At 46.1% G+C, this 25,216-nt stretch overlaps 1 protein-coding gene across 1 annotated transcript in view; it reads right to left on the bottom strand.

The window, feature by feature from the left end:
• The window catches only part of LOC119384790 (transformation/transcription domain-associated protein-like), a 946,434-nt gene that overhangs the window by 803,031 nt on the left and 118,187 nt on the right, over window positions 1–25,216 (bottom strand). Inside the window, 2 exon segments of the mRNA XM_049413130.1 lie at window positions 11,013–11,048; window positions 11,905–12,099. Of these exon segments, the coding sequence (XP_049269087.1) occupies window positions 11,013–11,048; window positions 11,905–12,099 (231 nt within the window).

The raw sequence follows: 25,216 nt of genomic DNA, 5'->3' as shown, positions 1-25,216 counted from the left end.
CCTCCAGTGCGTCGACCGCTTCCATTTTCGACTCTCCCGGTTGGAGAGGTAGCATCGCTGGAAAAGAGTCCACAAAAAAGCGAACCTTTCGGAAGGACATGGTGTCCAGAGTTTTCAGCTGAACTACCTCTGCATTAAGCAGAGCAGGGTCTGTCAGGGGAAACTTGCGTCGCATGTAGTCGCACACTGTCACAAAGTAGTGCCGAACTGCCTCGAAGAACTCCTGTTGCTCACTGGGCTTTAGCTTGTCTACCACAGTCCTAGTTTCCTGTCCAATGATGAGGTCCTCGTCCCCTTTCTGTGCCTCCCTGCTATGGTAGTCCAAGTTGAGCAGCTCTGGGCTTCGTTTCAGCCACGATGTGTTTACAAATCTTGAGAAAATGTCTCGAAGAAGTTCCAAGAGAAGCGACCGTAGCACGTGGATCTGGGGAGCTTGTGCTTGCAAGGAGAGGTTCACTTTCTCGAAAATGGGAATAATATTCTGCAAGAAGAGACAATATGCTCGGTTGGTTTCCAGGCTGAGGAAAACAAAAAGCCGTTCTTCACGTGTTGGGCAGTGCTGGTCAGTCTTCTGTGTGCAGGAAATCTTGGCTTTCTTCGCTGGCACTGAAGGAGCCTGTGTCAAGTTCTTTCTTTTCGTTTTGCACTGATCAGGCTTTTCTGCTGGAGCTGTTGCTTGCTTTGCTGCTGCCTTTGGGATCTGGTATGAGTCCAGAAAGCTGGGACTCTTTTTGTCCTTCACTTCGTGCAAGAAGAAGCTCAACAGAGGCTTCCACTGATCCAGGAGCCTGGTCAAGCATTTCCCAAGAGATAGCCACCGAGTTGGGACATGTTTCAAGATTTTTCTGAAGTCTGCATCATGAATTTCCTGAAACTGCCTCAAGGCCTCCTTCCTCTTAGCACTCTTTTCCAGGTAATAAAATATATCTACAAGAACTTCGTCCACTTTTGCTGGAAGGCACACTGCTCCCTTCTCAGCTGCCAAGTTTATTAAGTGGCATGCGCACCCGATTTTAATCAAATTTTCTTGGACTTCCGTCAGCACCGCTGCCACGCCATTTTTTTTACCAAGCATCACGTTGGCGTTGTCGGAACAAAACGCTACACAGTTCGTGACCGGTATATGAAACGACGCGAGAGCCTCCAGAATTAGGTTGCCTATGTTGCGACCACTTGCTTGTCCCGTCAACGTACACAAAGAAAGCAGTCGACTCTCAACTAAGCCAGACTCCCCCACGTATGTCACCACGATCGGGTACAACTGCGAGTGGCTATCATTACTGCCGTCGATGGCAACCGAGAAAACTTTTTGCTTCAAGGAACTCACTATGCGCTCCTGAGTATGGTTTGCCATCTCGCCAACAATTGCACTTGTCTTGGTTCTCGCACAGCCGTACCGCTTTGCGACATCCGAGGTAGGGAACATCTTTCGTAGCAGGGGACCCACGTGGTCAGAGACGGTCAATGGAAGGTTATGTTCCAGCAGAAACCCAGTGAAGAGACATTCCGCTCGGATCACGTCACTATCAGAGTTCCGCTTTGAAAAAAACTGTCCCAGCTGCTGCTGCTTTTCTTGGCATTGCACGTGACTTACGTGTTTCTTGGATGAAACGTGAGCGACAACGTCGGTTTTGCCTCCGTGAGAAACGCTGATGTCGCAGCCACACACCGCGCAGAACGCAAAATGCTTGCCCTTCCTCGATTCCACGATGCAGGGGAATTCGGATGTGTACTGCTTCAAAAACACCTGTAAGTACTGTTTTCGCTCCCGCTCTTTATTAAGAGCCATGGCTGACAGCAAACCAAGACACCAACACCACTGCTCCGAAGCACGCCAACTCAACCGCTAACAAAGCACAACATGGCGAACATCGCAAGCTCGATCAACTGAGTGATGGCGATGGCAGTTGGTTTTGATTAGTCTCACCAAAGTTGCCAGACCAACAGTAAATTTTCTGCTAAAAACGGCTAAAAATTTCCGCAAAACTACGTTTTTGCACGCTTCCCGGAAGATTTTTGCGTCAACCGTACAACCGTACAAAGGAGTCAAAATTCGTACATTGTACGGGTAATCCGGAAGACTTGGCAGGTCTGCATAAGCGATACCTGGGTTAATCTATATAAGACAGAAGGCAATTTCTTGTGCAGATTTTGCTTGACATGACGTGGGCATGATTTGTTTGCATTTTCTCCTTAACCACTTTCCTTGTGACGTTTGAAGAAGCTTATACAGTCGATCCCGGATATATTGAACTCGAAGGGGACCGCGAAATAGTTCGATATATCGATAATTCAAAATATGAAATATGCGTATGTAAGGCTTTAATTAAAGCACTGCAGGCCTCGACACAATTTTCTGAAATCGTAAAAAGCGCGAACATGACGATTCGCTCACATATGCTAAAGAACAAGGCGAGAACTTCCTTTTGCAAGTTAGCACACTTTATTTCGCATGAAAAAAGTCCGTCAACTTGTCTTGCTTCTTGCGCGCCGTGAATTCGTCAAGTCATCGTCAATATTATTGAAGCTTTCCAAATAAGTAAATTCAGCACCTTCCACCACAACAGCGGTCATCGACGCTGAACGCTGATGCGAGCTCTGTAGCGCGGTAAAGGGTTTAGCGGTGGCAACGGCGGCTGGCATCTTCAAACCGCAAGGGTCTATTTCCGCAGCACCGGCAACGTCAGCTATGATCTCGGCATCGATGCAGTAAGAAACAGCTACGTCGTTATCTGCACCAATGAAGTCACTCGCTGTGCTCCCGTCCGATACGGCGCCCAAAAACGGGTTTAGTGGTGGCAACGGCGGCTGGCATCTTCAAACCGCATGGGTCCCGCAGCACCGGCAACGTCAGCTATGATCTCGGCATCGATGCAGTAAAAAACAGCTACGTCGTTATCTGCACCGATGAAGTCACTCGCTGTGCTCCCGCCCGATACGGCGCCCGGAAACGGGTTTAGTGGTGGCAGTGGCGGCTGGCATCTTCAAACCGCACGGGTCCCGCAGCACCGGCAACGTCAGCTATGATCTCGGCATCGATGCAGTAAGAAACAGCTACGTCGTTATCTGCACCGATGAAGTCACTCGCTGTGCTCCCGTCCGATACGGCGCCCAAAAACGGGTTTAGTGGTGGCAACGGCGGCTGGCATCTTCAAACCGCACGGGTCCCGCAGCACCGGCAACATCAGCTATGATCTCGGCATCGATGCAGTAAGAAACAGCTACGTCGTTAACTGCACCGATGAAGTCACTCGCTGTGCTCCCGCGCCCGGAAACGCTAAGTCGCAAAATTCACTGACGCACCGTACGCCGTAGTCGGCGGTCATGACGCGCCCCAAGTCGTCACCTGGCACCGAGGCCCGTAAGGAAACAGTGCGCGACGGTGCTTTACTTGACGTCGTTCCAAGCACCGGTCATCATTTTTATCGCTACGAGCGGGACAATGCTTAGTTCGACACCCGAATGACGATTTATTAAGAACAAAGCGCGAAGTACACATTCTGCAAGAGACAACGCTGCACGAAGAAACACTTCTGTACCGTCATGTCTATAGTGAACTAGAACCAACTTCCTAGTGGCGCGAACGGGAGGGTTCAGGCATTCCTCTTGGCGAAGAAAAATCCAGGTGGCGCCAGTGCAACTTTTTCTAGTCGCACCGCCCCTTCTGCTGTAGGCGCTTGCGCGCATTTCTTGTGTGCATTTCTCCGCGTACCACGTCGTTGTGGCGGTTCCGTGCATTAATAGACAGTTTTAGTTGAGCGCCCGCTACATATATGTGGACGCAGCCTGTCATTGGGAATGGCTGGCAGGCTGCATCCGCGGAGCTGCTGCGGATGCCCAAATAAAACTGTATAACGCGTTTAACAGAGAACGTTCATGCCATTCGCTTCGACTAACTTCCAAGGAATATCGTACTCAGCTGTTTCAGGAGGCTGAAACAATGTATATACATAATTGTACCCGCGACTGAGAATAATGTCGTTCTAATTTTAAGCAACTCGCACGCAGCGAGTGCGTGGGATTGAAAAGTGGACATTACACTGGGGATGATAATTTTCGTCTTTAATATTTGCAAGTCAACACATTAGAAGAAAGCGAGATGATTTTCTAAGCAGTTTCTTGAGGCACCACGCCGAAATAGTTAACATCTGGAAAGCCTTTACAACTACACGATGTCACGGAAGCGGACACATTAAGGTGCCTTGATGCGCGCTTTCTCCGCTTTCGGGTGAGGACGTACAACTACGGTGTCTAAGCGGCGTCTGTAGTGAACTGGAATCGTTATAATTTGTTATCATACTCTTATATTTTTCTTTATATTTCACTACAGCTGCTTCGACTAAGACGCAGCTACCATATTTCAGACGGCAGCGATACACCAGCTCATGGCGTCTCACTGTTTTTCAAGGGCGGCGCCGAGCAGTGCGGTCAACTCTGGACGCTTGTCAAAAAAAAATAATAACTGCGGGGAAGAGCAATGCATAGTGAGTCCACTATAGGCGAACGCATCGGAGCGCTAGAAAAAAGTGCAGCAGCGATCCTTGCGGCGAGGAGACGCGTTCGGTTTCAGCCGCTGCATTGCCAGGCTCCTCCGTTCGCACCACTAGGATACATGTTCTAGTTCACTATAGTCGTGTCTATCGTCAACATATTGGTAATACCGATGGCACTTGTGGCTTTGCAGACGGCAGCCGCCACTTTGGCGAGAAATGCGAAAAAAAGCGTAGCCTCTGAGATCGGCATTTTAAAACCGAAAACACTAAAAATACGTCACGAGGTTGTGGATCTCGAAGGCCATGCTTTGCGGGCCCGCATGCCATCGTGCGCGAAGAGACAAGGAAGGGAATGCAAACGTTACAAGGCTGCCAAGTCACTTCGAATTCTCATTTTGGTGCCCTCGGCAATCAGCCTCTTTGAAAAACACTAGCCCATGCGCTAAAACCTGCGGACCGCGCGTCAAATATACCGGTGAACTGACAAGCGCTGCACAACGAACTAGAGCAACGCAATTTCGTCACCTGCGCGTGACGAGGGATTGGAACTTACAAGAACACAGCTGAAAAATGATCAATAGTTGTTAGGAAAAATGCACTTTCTGGGCTTCGGCGCGAGGCAGCGTTCGATACAGCGGATGTTTCTCTGTGCGGGAGTTCGATATACGTGCACACCAACCCCATACTTTTGCATGGGAAATTCAAGGGGATTTCTCAACTGTTCGATATAGCCAATAATTCGATATTCCGGGATCGACTGTATAAGCTATTTCAAGAATGACTAAATCAGTTAATAGTTTGCGCTCCTTCTGTCTACATTGTTTTTCCTGTGTTCGTCCGAGCTTTGCGCACATACCCTACAAAAAGTCATGCACTAACTCGCCCAACAAGAAGTTAGCAAGAAAAGTAACGCGTTACCGCCAACACTGGTTTTACTTTTGGGGCACCTGTACGCTGGCAACTAAGTCAAAAGAGCTGTACACATTCCTTTGAATATGCTGCGCTTTGGATTGTAAGGTACCCTCGCACACGTCAATTATAATAGTGGAAATACACAAGGTCAACAACATTTATGGGGATGTACAACTCGCACGTGTCCCATAAAGTGCTTTGCCCTGCATGGCTCCTGCGTCTTCTGTAATCCAGCTTCGAGTGATGGAGATTGGTCTAACTGCGCAGTACAGTAGAAGATGTGAGTGCTGCTGTGATGGCGTGGTTACTCGGGAACACGAGGAACGTGTTGCTCTTTCTTTAGCTTGCGACTTAAGTTGCGTGCAGTCAACTTCATGCACTCTACAGGGAGCGGCCCACGGACATTTTTCTATTCCCTCAAATGCCCAATGTAAGTTTGGCTAGCCAACTTGCTGCATAGAAGGCACAATAAGTTACCTTTTGTTTGTTTACACCACTGTGTGCTGTGTTCAGAGAATGCAAGGTGGCCCATACGTTTGACATCAAGAGATAGCATTCAGAACACTTAGCACTTCCCAGTGACTGGCCAATGTATTTCTTGGCGGGTTGGTTTCCGTCTGTGTCCCCAACCACAACAATTTTGCCAGTGGTGACAGCTATCAATGAAAAGAAGTGATGAATCAGTGGTAGCAGCAAATGTGGCTGCTGCTTACAGCCAGTGGTTTTTGCTGACTTCTTTGCAGTGGATGCTATGGAACGGCTGCCCTTTCTACTGTACTTATACCATGCCCTCCAATTTCTGTGTGGTGTGTCAGCACTCGGCTCCTCTAGCTGACACACATGCAATGGGGCAGTGAGCTACCATGAGAGGAGTTCTCCACTGCAGCCACCACCTGGTAGCAGAGAAAACACAGGCACTCTGGCAGCTTAATGGCAGTGCATATACAACGACCACTGTGAAAGTACCCCTTCTATCCGTTCAGCTTGGCACAGGTGAACAAGATCACTCAACTCTGCATCCAATTGCAAATGTTTTAATGGTGACCAGTCGAATTTCAACCAACATCCTGTTGCTTGCAAGGATGACTAGCATGCCTTATCTCTAAAAGCCACTGTTACCAAATACAAAAACACAACTCGGCAATGTGCTCCCTACAATAGAGTGCACCAACTGTTGTGGCACCTCCAAAACACTGAGAAACCTCATGCGTGGGAATGCGGGCATGTCTAGAGGCAACAAAGCACTAGGACAGCCTGAGAGCAGATGGGTTCCCGCGGACTGTACTGAAGAGACATGGTGCACATTTCTTGCCCGATATTCTTCTCCCAATGGCTTTATGATCAGATGTTTTCCTCTTCATTGACAACATAGGCCAGCCAAGTTGCCCAATCCTTTCGGCATTGTTTTACAAAGTGCCCCAAATGGCAAAAAAACATTGCTCCTTAATTAAAGCCTGGAAAATATCAAAACTTGGAAAACAAAAGAAAAACACAGGGTCGTTCTCTTCGGTCCTTGTCATACCTGGCAGTGCCTACAAGATGAACCAACCAGCCCCCAGTGCAGCCTTGTTAGCATGGCTATATTGAGCACAGAGCTGGTATGCGTGCACTCATATGCAATAGTGCACTACTAAAACCATATCTCTGATCTCAATGTGCATTGCGTGTCTCCCACATCTGCATCTATATTTTTCACTGAAGCTGCTGGAATGCTACCACTAATTTGTTAACAAAAACATATACAGCATACACAATTAATTCACTGTGACTGCGTGCTCTTTTGTGCAATACACATTGTATTGGGCAAGATGGCAAACTAAAGTATCTGAAACTGTCTCATACATGGCCTGCTGTGTTAAGTGTAAAAAGTCGGGTTAGGAGTTCACCAACAGGTGTTGAAAGCAGCAAAAGTGCACAAGTTTATTAATCCACTAATGACTACTCTGAATGTCGAGAAAAGACAGCAGCAAGGAGAAGTTGATTATAGGACAGAAAATAAGCGTGAGTCAAACCAAGGAGAGATGGTGTCCAAATTAGGTCAAATTATAAAGATTATCAAGAGAACAATAAGGTAAATCAATGTGCTCTTTTTTTTTTTTTTTGAGGAATGGACCAGTAAATGCTATTTTATGCAAAAGACACCCAACTGTGTACTAATCATCGTGACTGCAGTGAAGGCATCATCATCATCAGCCTGTCTACGCCCACTGCAGGGCAAAGGCCTCTCCCATGTTCCGCCAATCAACCCGGTCCTGTGCTTTCTGCTGCCACGTTATACCTACAAACTTCTTAATCTCATCTACCCACCTAATTTTCTGTCTCCCCCTCACGCGCTTGCCATCTCTTGGAATCCTGTCAGTTACCCTGAATGACCACCAGTTATCCTGCCGACGTGCTACGTGCCCAGCCCATATGCATTTCTTCTTGGTTTCAACTATGATATCCTTAACCCCCGTTTGTTCCCTGACCCACTCTGCTCGCTTCCTGTCTCTTAAAGGACCCCTGACACCAAAATTGAAACCTCGAGATCTTTGTGTTGTTTGACTTTCCTTTCTACGGGGGCACATCTGACCGATTATTAGTGACGAACGTTGCCTTTAAGATATCTTAATTTGGTTTTAAAGTAAGCGTGAGTGCTCACTTGAGTTGGCTGCACCTTGCGACATCCTGGCATGACGTTCCACGAGTAAAGCAAGTATTGTGGACGTCACAGAAGGTTTGAGGGGCCTCACCCCTCTGGCTCTGTTGTCGGGCTGCTCTGGAGGTAGTTTTCGTGAGGGGACACGCGCTTAACAGGTTTAACCCATTCCTAGGCACCCACATACTTTCAATCTCTACCGCGCGCGGGGCCCCGATTTGAAAACCGCGCTGTCAACGTCACCACAGCTTGAGTGCACGTGGTCTTTGACGCTCCCCCGCATGGGGCACCAGTTTCTTGTGGTTTTTAGGCGGGCGTTTTGAAGTGATGCTAAAATGGTCACAATTAACTACACTAGAATTAGTTGTACGATACGCTAGAGCATTTACGATTTAATTTAGAGATTACCAGACACAAAGCTACAAATTACAGCTAAAAAGTCACCAACAAAAATTTCGCTGTCAGGGGTCCTTTAAGGTTACACCTATCATTTTCCTTTCCATCGCTCGCTGTGTCGTCCTCAATTTAAGTTGAACCCTCTTTGTAAGTCTCCAGGTTTCTCCTCGGTAGGTAAGTACCAGTAACATGCAGCTGTTATATACCTTCCTCTTGAGGGATAGTGGTAGACTACCATTCATGATTTCATAATGCTTGCCGAATGAGCCCCATCCCATCCTTATTCTTCTAGTTATTTCACTCTCATGGTTCGGCTCCGCGGTTACTACCTGTCCTAAGTAGACGTACTCCTTTACAACTTCCAGTGTCTCGCCACCTATCGCAAAGCGCTGTTCTCTGCCAAGATTGTTCCACATTACTTTAGTTTTATGCATATTAATTTTCAGACCTACTCTTCTACTTTCCGTATCCACTTCAGTAATCATGAGCTGCAATTCGTCTCCCGCGTTACTCATCAATGCAATGAACATCAGCGAATCGTAGGTTACTGAGATACTCTCCATTAACTCTTATCCCTAATTCTTCCCAATCTAGGGCCCTGAAAACCTCCTGTAAACACGCGGTGAATAACATTGGAGAGATCGTGTCTCCCTGCCGTACGCATTTCTTTATTGGGATTCTGTCGCTTTCTTTACGGAGGACTGTAGTGGCTGTGGATCCGCTGTAGATTTCTTCCATTATGTTTATATAGGCTTCGTCGATGCCCTGATTCCGCAGTGCCTGCATGACTGCTGATGTCTCCACCGAATCAAATGCCTTCTCGTAATCTATGAAGGCTATGTATTCCGTGCATTTCTCTATCACCTGATTGATAGTATGAATATGGTCTATTGTTGAGAAGCCTGTGCGAAATCCTGCCTGGTCCTTTGGTTGATTGAACTCTAATGTCGTATTAATTCTGTTAGCAATTACTTTTGTGAATAGCTTGTAGACAACGGACAGTAAGCTGATGGGTCTGTAATTTTTCAGGTCCTTGACGCCCCTTTCTTATGGATCAAGATGATGTTGGCATTCTTCCAAGATTCTGGTATCCTCCCCGTCGAAAGACACTTCGTATACAGGGTGGCCAGTTTTTCTAACATACAGTGAAGGCATAGCGCCGTCATTCAAGAGCTGCTTTCAGCAACATGCGCATCCTAACTATTTGTTCACCACTGAGCTCATTGGCAACAGATCACCAATGCATCACTATGCAGTCAGTAGTAGGCTTCATGCCAGTGAGAACACCCAAATTACTGATAATATGGTGCCATTAGATAAGGCCTGCAGCAACTTCCCGAGTTAACAAGAGATCAATTAAATACATTTTACTTCGACAAGGCCTGTACAGAAGCACTGAATTAAAGACCACAATCATGTTCAACAAGGCCTGTACAGAAGCACTGAATTAAAGACCACAATCGTGCTCACAACAGTCAGAGAAAGCACCTTCACTCGCTTACCATCACAAGACGGTGACTCAACAAATTCTCGTGTAGGATGTTAGTGCTTCTTTCATATTTTGCGAGTCATAATTCAAGAAACGTTACTTTAAATGCCAAGCTGGTGAAAACAAAAGGAAGATATTTCTCATGTTCCATAGAATTGCGCGGGACTAGCAAAGTGGTTAGCCTAGGCATGAGCTACCATGCCATTGTGATCAGAGACATCCTATAAATTTGAAATATGAAATGCGAAATGGACCATACGGGGGACAACCCACTGTAACCTATAGACAGCAACAAAATACAGCGATCAACCCAAAGTACAGCGGATGGGCTGCTGTGGCTTTGAGCTGATGTGCTCTAGAATCACAAGAGAAACACCAACACTGCCATCAAAATCCCTCAGGCTATTACAACACGCTGAAAGACTATCGATCACTCATTAATTTTTTAAAAAAGAACAAATGACACTTTCAAAAATTAATTAAAACTAAATAAAATTTGAGCCTGAAGCTGTTATGACAATTTGATACACATTTGACATCCATTCTCTGTCAATATTTCTGTTCAAACTGAGAGCTTCACAAGTGAAATCTGCCAGGTCCAATCCATGCACTAAACGCTTTACTGTTCTCATCAACTTTGCTTCTTTCTCTATGCACCTTCCCTTTTTCCAATTGACTATCTATTTTATCCATGAAAATTAAGTATTCGTCATCTGCCGCAAATGAGAATGTAGAAAACAAAAAGACATTTCAATATTCACAATTCCTACAATGCATTCCTTGCACAATTTCACAAGATTGTCTGAACATTATCTACCGGGTGCTGCCATCAGTCCAGCAAAATATAAAGAACCCAATTAGTGCAACACATCATCCACTCATGAAACTGGGAAGATATCTAAGACACAAAGTCCAAATAATTTTGAAAATGGGAATACTGCTGTGGACAAGAAGCAAAGTATACCAAAAATGCGTGTTAACAAGCGAGGCTTTTGCAAAGCCCTTAAAGATGTGTCCCTCTGAAGGAGGGGACACATATCTCAGCCCATCCCTTAAGAACATGCCTGCAATCAGGCCAGCTCACCATTTGGTAGCTGGTCCCCCGCAAACTCCACTGCATCTGATAGGCAACCAACAAGTAATCAGTGCCTAGGCTAAGACACGTTTACAAGTCCCATCACCAACAGTGCACGCAACTGAGCTTGTGTTTCTACATCATATAAAATACCCAACAAACACAACTGCACTCACCAGCAGCAGGGGCTGCTGTTGCGACAGGTTACGACAGTGATGTGACAAAAGCAATGAAAACATTACAGTTATTGGGACACACGAAAGACCAAACTGTGTAATTGCTTGACGAATTTTACTCGATCCATTCATCAATGAACAGAGAAAACGTTTAGCATCCAACATCACTGCACTCATAGTACTAGGCGTTACAATTAGTGCTTCTAGATAAGGTGTTGACAGTAAACATTAAATTCATAAGCAGTGTACGGTTAGGGCTATTTTCATGCCAGTCATCCAGGTGCACGTAATCACCGATGACTCGAAGGTCACTGCTAAATAACCTGACATTGTCACAAAAAAGAGAGAACTGAGGGGGTTAAATGAGTGCAATGCAAAGTCAACAGACATTGAAGGCGACAAAGGTATAGTGGGATTTGCATTTTTTGTTTTATTTAAAGCATCCCAATCGTACAGAAAAGTGTTCCACTTGTGTTACCTTCATACTCTCACTGAACAAAATGAAAACAAGACTTGAAATGAGAAAATTGCACCAGCGAGAGCTAAACCAACAACTTGCACATTCAGTGCAAGTGAGCTACAGCAGCAGATGTTGTCCTACCAGCCAGTTACTTGATGTGTGTAACTGAAACTGGCCGAGTTATGTCAATGCCCCTTGCTGCCACAGCAGTGGACACCACTTCCCATTTAAAAACACACACACATCAGAGATGAAACAAGCATACCGAGGCACAGCTTCCATCAGGCCCCTTCTTCTCCAGCTGCACATTGGTGAGGGTGAACGTCTCCTGCAGAACTGTGTCCAGGTTCAGCTCGCTCAGGTCTTTGAACTTCAGCGATGGTCGTGGCTCGAAAATCGCGTTCAGGTGGTTCGGCAGCTCTCGGTAGATGGTCTTGACAAACTCCAGGAACTGCTGGATCTAAGGTAACACAGCCACAAATCACTGCCCAGCAAATGTATTCTGCCTTGAGCCCTTTCAACCAAGACCGTGTATGTGTGAATAAAGTGAATTGAGTTGAAATTGGCTATACAATATTTTACTCAGTATGACTAGCATAAAACACGGCATAACCTGCGTACTGTGGTCTTTCTTGACAGATTTACTTGTGCCCTCCCAGCCGCGGTGGCTGCATTTTCAGTGGCAGCGAAAATGCTTGAGCGTCGCGTTAATTAGATTTAGGTACACGTTAAAGAACCCCAGGTGGTTGAAATTTCCAGAGCCCTTCACTACAGCGTCCCTCATAGTCATAACGTGGTTTGGGGATGTAAAACCCCAACAATTATTATGTTGCCTTCTGCCACAATAGAGCAGCACGGAAGTGATCTCCTGCCGATGCAAAGCTCAAAACTTGTTGGGGAAACCACTCATACAACAATGTTCAGCCTACATATGCTATGCAGGCAGTATGTCGCTGCCCTCAGCCGTGGCTTAGACTGCATTACCAATACTGATATGTGAGCTCTGCAAAACTAAGAGGTGACAAAGCAGCTTATCAGGGCACTTCATACTACAGCCATCCATAATTTCCTAATCCCCTTCTACTCCCTGCATGAGTCCCTCTAATGGCCTCCCAAACATCAGTGGGCATTAAACTGTTTCAGGCAACCAATACCACAAACCTTAGACACAATTAATTGATACATAAATTTTCATTGTGTAGAAAATATTAGGCTGATGGAAACAGGTACGGGTCCAATAAAACGTCCTGTTGGGCGAGTTGATTATCTATCACAGACGACATTTCCTAGCGCAAAACTGGAAAGGAAAGGAATTAAGAAGAGAAGAAGAAAACACAGTGCACAGGGCGAGCGCTAAACATCAACTGACTTTACTTCAGAAAGAAATCGCCACGGAAAGTAGACCCCCCGCGCATGCGTGCCGCCGCTACGTCCCTAATCAAGCATCGTATCAAAAAATTTGCTATCTATTGAACAAACATATCGATGTGTCGCTAATACATTCCTTGCCATTGCTCTTGATACCCCAAGGTATCAGCACCTCTACGCAGGAGCACACCCGCAGGCCACACAATGCACCGGCAAAGGGCAACTCATGCTCCTGCGCACGGTCGTTAACACTTGACCTATGTAGGTCTTTCCACACGATAGTGGTATGGCATACACAACGCCGACAGCGCACTTAACGTAAGGCGTGGCATGTTTCTTCTGGCATCCATGCTTTTCTTTTTCTTTGCACACGCGTGCGCAGAGCCCACCCAGCTTTCGAGCAGCGGAAAGCACGACGGACAGGCTGTGTTTGGTGGCAACCTTTTTAAGGTTGTGGGACAGCCTGTGAATATACGGTGCCACTTCAGGTCCCCGCCTCACTCGTGCGTCACTGAAGACCGCACCAAAGACCATGCGCGGGTAACCGGCTTCCCGTAGCCTCTCTATTTGCATATCGAAGCTCACCTGCACAGTATGCACGCACGACTTCACGAGAGCGGACTCCAGGCATATTTTTGTCATGTACAATGCCAAGGTGTCTGTATTGGTTCTTGCGTGGCGCCTGTGCTCTGTAACATTTTTCTGGCAGCATTTGATAACAAAGTTTTTAGTGTATCTGACGACCAGATTTTCCTAAAAGCTTTTAGATATGTCGATTTTTTAGTCATTTTAAGAACTAACACCAAAGGTTCCTTGCACCACTGCGTTGACAACCTTCTAACCACTTTTCACCAACATGGTCAAGGTTTGACCTTTAGCCATGAACTTCCATCAGATGGATCCATCCAGTTTTTAGATTTGAAGTTGCGTCATACAAAAGATCACGTATGTTGGCAGTACAACCCACGTGCCCAAAAAGATTTATTGCCTTACGATTTGGCGCACTTCAAGTTAGTAAAGAGAGGTATCGCAAAACTGTGCCTGGAGTCGGCTCTTGTGAAGTCGTGCGTGCATACTGTGCAGGCGAGCTTCGATATGCAAGTAGAGAGGCTACGGGAATCCGGTTACCCGGGCACGGTCCTTGGTGCAGTCTCCCAAGTTATATTGAAGAAGATGAGAGGCATGAAGCCGCAAGTCTCCAATGACGCACGAGTGAGGCGGGGACCTTAAAGGGGTACTGACACGAATATTTTCAGTTGTCGTTTTTTTGCGTCAAATGAAAGGTCAAGCCCTCAAGAGCCTAGAAAAGGTAGTGCTAAGCGCGAGTGCGCCCTGAAAAAGTAATTACAGTATGTTTTTAAAAGCTAGTTTCGGTTCCTACTGCACCCTGACGTCACAACACGGTATGGGCTTCTCGTCACGTCCTTGCACAATATATAGTGACGTTTCCACGCACAAGCGGCCATTTTGCAAGTTTTGATGACGTACAAGCAGCCATCTTGGAAGTTTCGGTACCTAACGTCATCACAACAAGCCAGACTGCTGCGTGAAGTCACCAGAATTTGTACTGTAGCCTGACGTCAAGCTAATGTCGATGTCAGTAGGTGCGCCATGGAAAAATTGACTTTATTATCAAATTAAAATATCTTATCAGCATTTGCTGAGCTTCACACTTGCTCAGAGCCGTCTCTGCATACAGGAGATATGTATGGCAGAGTAAACTCGCCTTCGAAAAAAGGTGTCAGTACCCCTTTAAGTGGTACCGTATATTCACAGGTTGTCCCACAACCTTAAAAAGGTTGCCACCAAACACGGCGTGTCCGTCGTGCTCTCCGCTCCTCAAAAGCTGGGTGGGCTCTGCGCACGCGTGTGCAAAGAAAAAAATTGGCCGCGCATCTGCGTGCTTCGCTGCAAATGTCGTCTAAAGACGATAGAGGAGGCGCTGCGTGAGATATGGACGCCATCTGGCAATACGTCGGGAAACATGAGTGCTGTGTTGCGGGCTGGTAGTCCCGGCGCAGCGGCAGGCGAAGACCGGCGGTGACCAACGCGACCGGTGGGGACGCCGGCCAGCCCGAACACGCTGTTTGGCGCGATGCGCCGAAGGAGAAGAAACGTCCGCACTCAACGAGTGCTCTCCACAAACTCTCTTATTTACACGTCGCCTGGGTAAAACAGGAATGCCAGAGCGGCGCCCCCTGTCATTCGTACAATGCAATACTGAACCGAAACCGAAACACAACATGAGCTTGTGCAGAGGGCACGGAGGAAGACAAGTTTCAGCGCAGTCGCATTTTCAGCGCAGCTTAAGAAACTAGGGTCTTTAAAATTGCGTATCTATGTATTTTCTATTAAAGGAACACACCTCCTAATACTTACCTAATGATGTTGCGCCTCAGATATGCGTAATATTTACTTTTTGATCGACAACATTCACAAGTAAGAACAGCCGTACCAGTTCAATATGGGTGGGCGGTAAGCAAGTGGTTCAACTTTGGCCGGGTGGCTGAATCAGGTGACGTGCTGACAAACAGAAAGACAGACAGACAGACCGAAATTTCTGCGTTTAAGTTCCCCAAGAAAGACTATCGTCTTTAAAAGAAAAGTATGGATGCCAGAAGAAACATGCCACGCCTTACGTTAAGTGCGCTGTCGGCGTTGTGTATGCCATACCACTATCGTGTGGAAAGACCTACATAGGTCAAACGGGGAGATGTGTTAACAACCGTGCGTGGGAGCATGAGTTGTCCTTGAAAAATAAAAGTAATGCGCATTTGCCGGTGCATTGTGCGGCCTGCACGTGTGCACCACGGCTACACGAGATTAAGATCCTGGGTAGAGGCGCTGATACCTAGGGGAGAGAGTTACTGGAAGCATATCATATCAAGTGCAAAGGCAAGGAATGTATTCGCGACACATCGATACGTTTGTTCAATAGTGAGTTCCAATTGTACGGTACGATGCTTGATTAAGGACGTAGCAGCGGCACACATGCACGGGGGTCTACTTTCCGTGGCAATTTCTTTCCGAAATAAAGTGAGTTGATGTTTGACGCTCGCCCTGTGCACTGTGTTTTCTTCTTCTCTTCTTAATTCCTTTCCTTTCCTGTTATGCGCTTGGAAATGTCGTCTGTGAGGTACGGGTTCCCATTCTTACAGTCGTTTGTACGGCCTAGAGCAAAAGAACCATCGACCCATTAGAAGCAAAAGTCTTAACAATTTGTGCCATGTTAGGTGCTTTAAAAAAAATGCTGAAAGAGAAAGTAAGGAGTCTGAGACCACAAGACATTTAAAAGCATTGTCTAAGTCATTAGTGCTGAAGACCCATACGTACCATTAGGCATAGAGTTTCCTATAAATACACTAGAGGGAACTCTGGTGCTAGTGTCTATGGGAGCTGCAAAGCATGGCGCTTCAGCCAGCATGGGAATAATGGGTAGTAAACGGATTTGTCTAAACTTCGTTCTTTCGGCTTCGTTTGGCTCCATGTGGCATGGAGCCGCGTTGTTGCAAGAAGTTCAGTAAATGTTCAGCAGTTTCACTTCACCCCCTTGATCTTTTAGGCTCACGAACTCAAATCTGCTCACAAAGTTCACAACGATCCATTATTTTATCCAAAACAAAACCAAAATACAACAATAAACAAAGCCACAAGTGCGTTCGAAGCCTGCAAGCACAAAGAGTGGCAAATCCGTGTACTACCCATGATTCTCATGGTGGCTGAACAATCGCAGCGCCAAAGTTCCCTCTAGGTAAATTAAGAAACTCTATGCTTTTTTGGTCTTATTCCCAATATAAGCTAAGCTCCAGTTTATTTCATTTACCTCAATCTTGTGCTATCTTCTTTTATCTAAATTTCCAGAAGAGTTTATGGAAATCATATTTGGTCGAAAACGGTATTAATAAAAGTGACTCAAGAGCAATTGAGTGCACTCACAGTGGTGCCACTCACGAAGAGAGCTTCGGAGCAATTTTTGGAGCAGCAAAATGTTAATTTTTGAGCAGTTTGGAGCAGCTAAATATGCATTTCGGAGCACTTTGTAGAATTACATGCACACTGCTAAAGACTAAAAGATTTCGAACCCTTAGATTGACAAGCATCCTTCCAAATAGTACTACCGGCATGCTCTAAAAGCAATACTGCTGTGGTGACAACATGGTGCTGCACACGCCCGGGTGTCTCCTATCAATGAATGAAAATCAAGGTATAAGGTGCAGTCTAGTGTTTTTAAATAAAACGTCAAATTTGTATACGAGCGCTGAATACAGCTTAGCTCTGTTATATGAAGTTCTGAAAAATATTTTTATCCATAGAATTTTCATTGCATATGATCATATGCTTTTGTTTTTATCAGAAGCTAATGAATTAGTGACATTCTGTTGTACTGAATACCAATGAGGTTTTAAATTTGGCAGTGAACCTGCATTTTGCGGCAATCTTACTGCACAGAAAGTTTTTCTTTCCAGTTTTTCTTCAGAAAAGAGAAAGGCTATACCAGGCTTACAGCATGTGGGTTATCGTAATCTGCGCAACAGACAAGGGACCACTACCTAAGCCGGGTCCGCCCGTCTGCGTCATGCTTGGCGCTTCTGTTGCACCGAAAACGAAGTGTAACACGCTAGGCAAACTCAAGCACGAGGCCATCCATGGTGCAATGAAGTTGTTTCCATTCTTTTTAACATGTTTTTAACAAGGCAAAAGGTGCTACTCAATGTCACGCGTAAAATACAAACATGCACGTGCAAGGAACGTGCAAGTATCTGCACAAAAGCTTATCTTTCTTCACTGCACCGGCGCAAGTCGTCCGTTCTCGGCAAGAATTGTCACACGCAAAACAAGTGGCACAAAACAATTTATGCAGGCAAGGCAATGCGCTAAGGCAAGAAAGGCGCGGCTACCACAATGCTGAAAAAAAAACGTGCAATAGCCAGTGCCTTCGTCCCGTATGTCTACTCAGCCAATAGGTGATGCCAAAAGTTTTATATATTAAAGCTATGGCACAGCTGTTGCACGCATGGAGAGGGTTCGGAGGAGGTTGGCTTGTGGACACTAGGAGTGCTTCCTCCCACGTTTTTCTTTCCTCCATGGCTGTGCACGACGGACCGCCAACACAGTACGGCAATCGGGCATACAGACGGCACGAAAACACCTTTAGTGGCACGAAAATATCTACAACGGCGAGCAAAATTTATTAAGCCGATTTGTCAAACACGTCACACACGTCTGCAGAACAGCGCTGCCATGCACATTTCACGCTGTCACTCATTTTGGCCATGACCTCCAAGATTGGCTGTGCATGCCGTCACGGAGACAACGTTTTGGCACACTTAGGCGTAAAATTGTGCTTTTTTTTTAATCAGGACGGTGCAGAAAATCCTGTTTGGTGCAATTTGCCACATTTGGCTCAAGAGTGGGAGCACTGCACTCAAGTTGTGTTGAATCTGAGACTCTTTTGCTCCAACACTTGAAATAAAACAGAAAACCTTGCAGTGGCACTTCAAGAATGTCCAAAGCAGCATGCATGCAGCAGTAAAACAATGGCACTTGTTCAGGAGGACGACAAGAGAAGGCAAGATGCATGGCTCTGCAGGCCTTCCCTGCACAGGTAATGACTACGAGTCTAACACACAGTGCTCTTCACATACAACACCCTGGCTTTATATGGCACCTTCAAAAACATTTATGTAGTGCTTACCTCTGAGCTCAAATGCTAGCCATCATTATCAAGAAAAACAACAAAATGTTTCTTCTTTTCACTGCAAATTCAGAGCTCCTTTTCGGAATAATGAATTTGACACTGTTTGTTTTACAAGGCTTAACAGACAAGTTCACTATCCAGACATGCTGCAGTAAAGGATGCCTGAGGTTATTTCTTCACCAATGTAGTGTTTCAATGCTGCCTTTGGCAGAAAGGACTGTGTTATCACTGCCCACTGCATACAACGTGTGCTCAGTATGTTAACAGCCCTGGTGCTCCTGCATCTACACGCTACTCGAGGGTTCAGCTATCAACATGTATTCATCAAGTGGGAGCCTTAGAAATGAAAATACAGAAGTGCACAGCAAAAGAAGAAGCTGTTCTGCTGCGCTGTCTATTCTTAACCACTCATGCATTTGCTTCAGTCTTTTTGTCATGATACTGTGACAGCAAAGTTTGGGAAACAGCGCTGTGCTGTATTCAAATTCCACTCTAGGCTCTCAGCTTTGTAAGCTTCAAAAGAGGCGTGGGCTTGACATGTCCTTGGAGATCGAGCAGCACAAGTGGCAAGCCTTGCATGCCACCTGACCACAAAGGCCAGTGACTGCAACATGCTTGCTTCAACCTAATGCATTCAGGTCCAGCTGGCTCTGCAAGCACCTCAGTTCTACTTGGTTCTGCCGCTACTCTAAAAGACTAGTTGCACCGCACTTGGCAGCACATTTTCACATTAGCAATGTGCCACTCGCTAATACAAGCACTTTACACTATGGTAAAAACCGCCTATTATCATGAAACACTTGTGTCAAGCAAGTGCCAGTGTCTATAAACGTGACCTGTATCCCTAACATACAGCTCAGGCCAATTTTATCCAGCTTAAAGATATAAACGTACCACATTTAGTTGCTCAATGACCGCATTTTTCTTCTTTTCTTTTTTTTTTTAAACTGACAGTCTCGGTATATTACGTAAAAATAATTTAGAATTTAAACAAGAATTCATGCAACGGCCACTACGCCCAGAACAAAAGAATCGGCTTCAACAAGGACTACCTTCGCAATAAATGCTTCCATTCGCTACACACTGCACAAATTGCTCCACAGAAAGCCCAGTGCATACGCAGTGAATCACAAAAACTGGTTTAAAAATATTTTCAGCAAGCACCCATTTCATCTCCAATGCTTAGCCTAAGTTGTATCAAAATGAGTTAGCTGAAAACACACAGTAGCTGATAATTTTGTCAATGCAGACGATGCAAAGGTGTAGGCAGAAATATTTGGGGGGGCCGGGCAGACAGTCAAGTTCCCAAACCATCTCGTTCGTCTCTCCCACTGCCATGCACGGCCACCTTGGAATCATTTGAAAGCTGAAACTTTCATCTTTCCATTCCAATCCTTTTCAATAAGTTTCTGATCATTCCGCTGGAGGCAAAAAACTATTTTGACAGCAAGATTTGGGGGTGTGAACAATATGACAGCACTTGTAAAACTGTACCAACAAAAGGAATGCTTCATGCAGCATGCACACAAATATAGGACAATGGCTAGCATACACACTGAAACCTATGTGCGTACATGGAGTAGTACATACATGCATATCATGCACATGAAACAATAGAATGCACAAGCGAAAATGGTCTACCGTATCAGTTTTGGGTAATTCCCTTTGAAGAACTGAAAACTGGCTGAGCTTGTACAGTTCCTTGAAAATACTGAAGCGACAAAGATTAAACAAAAATGCAAAGCAGACAGGCAAACTGAAGTTTATGCTTGAAAACCAAGCCTTTCGTATTTTTCAACGCAAGGGCAACAAAACAACACAGCATATTGATCTCTCTGGAATGTTTATGAACCAAAAAAATAAAACTACGTAATTTACAGCTTGAATATTTCAAGAAAGATCCCAACCATGTATCAAGAACATGGCTGGTGGTTTTTTAGTGATGTATTGTATGAGGTGTGGCTGTGTTCCCCGTTGTTGGACATGTACAGAACTGTTGACAGAAATAGGAATCAGCTGACAAGGGAGACCCTCACGAGGCACAAGAAATTGAGAAGATGGGGGAAATGTCCGTAAGCATGCCGTCAATTGTTCGGACAACAAAAAACAAGAAACTTGAGTTTCCGGGTGTGACAATGCCATTTTGAAAGTATCAACACTGAGTGGCTTCTGCGCATTGACGTGATCAGATTAGGTGATGCTTAAGCAGCGCCTGCGTATGTGTGCCTTTTTTCGTCCAAGTTTCCCGTGCGTTTTTAGTTCTCTCCAAAACGATAAATTGTAATTCCGTTTGCCGTCTGCATGCACTGTAAAGGGGCCCAGCAACATTTTTTTAACATGGTCTGAAGATGCAGCCAATTGGCAGTCGAGGCTCCTGCCAACATGTGTGCAAAATATTATAGCACTGCAAACTGCAGGAAATTCACAATCATGTTTCAAAAAGAGCTAGAAATCACCTGCTCTCCTCTTGGCAAATTACGTCCCCAACAGACCCGACTACATCAGCAGAAGAAAGCATACAGCCATTGGCCAATTTAATGAACGCGAGAACATGCTCATGGTCACGACGCACACTGATGTAGCTTCTTGCCCTTTTGTCATTCACCCTTGTGTAGCTTTAAGCTAGTCAGGGCAAAGGAAGCATGAGACAAAACCCTGCAACTACGCAACTCATCCTTGATGGATTCAAAACATGCTGGTGCCAATTGCTGAGGTTATTCGATGACTACTCCGAAAAGGAGCCTCTCACCGGGCCCTGCAAAACTTTTCCGAGTCTTTATTAAAAGAGCTTATTGCCTCACGAATTTTCAGACTCCATCAAGTCCAAGCGGAGTTGGGGATTTGTCGACGCTTCAAGCACTTTCTCTCTCCTTTAGTTAGTTTTTCCGAGGCCCTAAAACAGGAAACGCAATCACGGCGGCATCGTTTGTGTCATTTAGCGCCGCACGGAAACAGATGTAATCGCGCCCCGGGGAGCAATAAACGAGAGAGTAACAAGCGGTCACTCTTTGAGAGATTAGAAACCAAACAGCGATCAGCTTTGCGGGCGCAAGAAGCGAAAACCACCCAAAGGACGAATCCGAAACCAGCCGGACCGCATGCGCGTGTTCAACTGAAAGCCGCCGCGCCACTTTGGAAAGCAAAAAAAAAGACAGAGAGACATCGGCGCATTAAAAAAAATCCACGTATTCCCAAATCGTGGCAGCACATTCCAAGCAATAGAAATAATCAAAGAAGGCGCGCGTTTGAAACCAACCGCACAGCGGGCGTGCTCGGTTGCGCAAGCAATAGCCGGCGCGCGGCGCGCCGTTTTGCGAAGCATAAAAAAAGCAACAACGGAGAGACATCGGCGCATGAAAAAAATTCCACGCATTCCCAAAGCATGGCAGCACATGCTAAGCAAGAGAAACGATCGAAAAAGGTGGGCACTTTAAACCAGCTGCACCGCGAACGCGCTCGGATGGGCAAGCAATAGTCGGCGCGCCGTTTTGGGAAGCAAAAAAAATACAACGAAGAGACATCAGCGCGTGAAAAAAAATTCCCCGTATTCCCGAAGTGTGGCAGCACAGGCCAAGCAAGAGAAATGATTGAAAAAGGCGTGCGTTTTAAAAATAAACACTATGCCGTACATGCACGACGAAAACCCTTTGGTACCAGGAAGTTTCTGCCGTACATGTATGGCGAAAACCCTCAAGGGGTTAAAGCTTCCAACCCATTACAAAAGGCTCAGCCATAATTCTTCATCGTCGTCAGCCATCGCATCACCAAAGTGCACATAATGCCTTACAGTTTGTACATCGCTTCTCCACAGAATGACGAATAAGGTCGTGGTGGGTGCTTCCCAACTTCACAAAAATTGATTTGTTGCATAGTGGGTATGTTTAAAGGTGTGCGCCGCCTGTTTTTGGTCACGCCGCTCGCGCCGCCACCGAAGTCCCAAGAGAGATCACGCCGCCGCCGCCGCGCAATAATTGCGGCGCGCCGCCGTTAGTGTTTTCTTTTAATTCGAATGGGGAATCTGGAAATAAAATACAGCACTTCGCCGGAGGAGCTCTTCTAGGTGTGTCTATGTAATGAACTGTCCATTTCAGCGGCCGCTGAAGAGCGGGAGCTCGGCGAGAAGTGCGCCCCCTGTTTCCGGTTCTCGTTCTGCAGCGCCATCATGATATCACGAAGCTTTCAAACACTCTCGACACAAATGATAGGGTCGGAATGCGCTTCAATGCAACGAACGCAGCCCTCAGAGATTTGATTTTCGGTGCATATGTCTTTTGATCGTGGCCATCGATTTAGGTTTAATGCGGCCGCTCGTCTAACGCAGCTGTAAGGTCGGTACGCATTCCCTGCATCGTTCTCAAATATCTGGGACAAATTCATATGCAAATTCAGACTTGAAAAGTTCCTGTTTCTGTGCATTTCGTCCACTCTCTTTTTACGCCAGGAATGTGCTCGCGGGTTTGGTGCGGCAACGTGGTCAAGAGCGAGGTACCATTACGGCTCACCGCTTTTTCGAATCACTGAATGCGCTCTGCCGAAATGGACTGTGGACATCTCCTCTGGATGAACGCATCGAGAATAGCTCCCCAGAAGTTGTAGTGTCTCTTTCTTCTCCAAAAATATCACGAGTATTGCCTGGCCTTAACGCTGCGCGTCCTTCAGCCTTAAAGGGCGACGGCCCAACTCGCTGGATAGCATATTCTTGGAGTCTTGGACCTAGTACACTGTGCATAAATAAATAAAATAGATAAGTAATATATATATATCTCGGTGCGTTAGTACACCTTTTCTTTCCATTCTTACTCGAGTAAATCGATAAATAAATACAGAAATAAAGAGAATGGCAAACTTAGAATACAGCTGAGCCAGTTGGTAGGTATTCATGTTAAGAAGACATGATGTGGAAACACGGACAAAAGGGAAAAGTCAAGAGAGTGAACAGCTATCTCTCACGTAGACCACTACTCGCACTTGACTGATAGGTATGACCTCTTACGTGGGAATGCGCAGATAAGTATTTGTGTCTACCTTCGGTTCCACCGCTGTGCGATTTTTCAGTTGTTAGCGGTGTTTCTGCTGTCTCGCCTACTCTGCTGTTTCAGTGTTTTCACGCCCTGTTTTTATAAAGGGCCCCTAACAGCCTCTGAAAATACAACAAAAAAAAAAAACAATGAGCATGTTATTCTATTTTGGCGTTTCTTGTCTTCTGCTGCATTTCGTGATGCCAGAACAGTGATTCACGTGACATCATCAGGGTACATACTCTCGACTGGTTCATATACGAGAAATAACAGTTGTGAATTGTCTCCCATACTGCTTTGCTATGCAGCCGCCCACCCACTCTTGCTTCACTCGCACAACTATCGTGCGCGATTAACTGATTTCGCTCCATTTTGTGCATTTGCGACTGCGCACACAGAGATAACAGACTGTAGCCGACAAGCGCGAAATCATGATAGGTTCAGCGCTTAGTGCTGACATTGTACGCGTGCTTTATGAAGAAATAAGTGGTGAGGAGATGTCCCCTGTAAGAATGGTAGTGAAGGCGAAAACGAAACCAATGGAAAAGGCACCAGATTATACGATTCTCACAACGGACGCACTCTTTACAGCGGAGACAATGCAGCTTTCCAGGAAAAAGGCAAGCCTGCTTCGACAGTTTTTTCTATATTTTTTATTGCGTTAGCAATTGTATAGACACTCAGGACAGGTTTTCACCGTTGCCGTCATGTTCCGTATAAACTCTAAATCGATAACATCGCTCCACGCATTGTATGTTCTACCCGCGAGTAAAAGCTCGCGAGCGTTGGCAAGGAACATGGCTAAAGCAGAGATGAAGCAAGCTGGCCACCTCCGTCACACGGAATAACATCAACCAGCGTGTGAGGCCTGCCATCGATTGCTCCTCAAGCAAAAGGAAACGCCCCGCCTGTCATTTGCTCGGCAAAGGAGCAGGAAGGGATGTCTGGGGAGGGGGACTGCGTAACTCGAGCAGCAACTGTGAAGTTTGACTATAAGGGCGCGGTCGAGAGCACTGGCACACGCGCTATTTCGGCAGACATCCCCCAGCGAATGGATTCTACGCGTTCTACGCGTTGTAAGCGTTGTAAGCGCTGTGATCTCACTGCTTCGCGCACGGACCACTGATACGACAAACTGAACGAAAACCGCTCCTCTCCCGGGAGCGGCCGTACTGCCATACACCAGCGTTTTGTAGAGTTAAGTGAGATCAGAGCAAAAAGAGTTAGCTGCTAGTTCTAGTTCTCGTTCATGTAACGTTACGGCGTGCACTTATCGCATTCACTGCTTCGCCCCCCCCCCCCCTCCCCCGCGCCGCGCCGCCGCCGGTCCGATGAACCCCGCGCCGTTCACGCGCCGTTGCCGGAGGTGGAAACACCGGCGGGCCGCTGCCGATGATTTTGGGTCCGGCCCACATGTCTAGGTATGTTGCTAGTGTACTTGTATTAGTAGCCACAAGATAGTTTATAACAGACTCTAGAAATGCCGCTCTTCC

This window comes from Rhipicephalus sanguineus, chromosome 3, assembly GCF_013339695.2.
Source record: "Rhipicephalus sanguineus isolate Rsan-2018 chromosome 3, BIME_Rsan_1.4, whole genome shotgun sequence".
NCBI classification, from domain to species: Eukaryota; Metazoa; Arthropoda; class Arachnida; order Ixodida; family Ixodidae; genus Rhipicephalus; species Rhipicephalus sanguineus.
The sequence above is the reverse complement of the archived record's forward strand: the minus strand, read 5'-3'. Positions and strand labels throughout refer to the sequence as shown.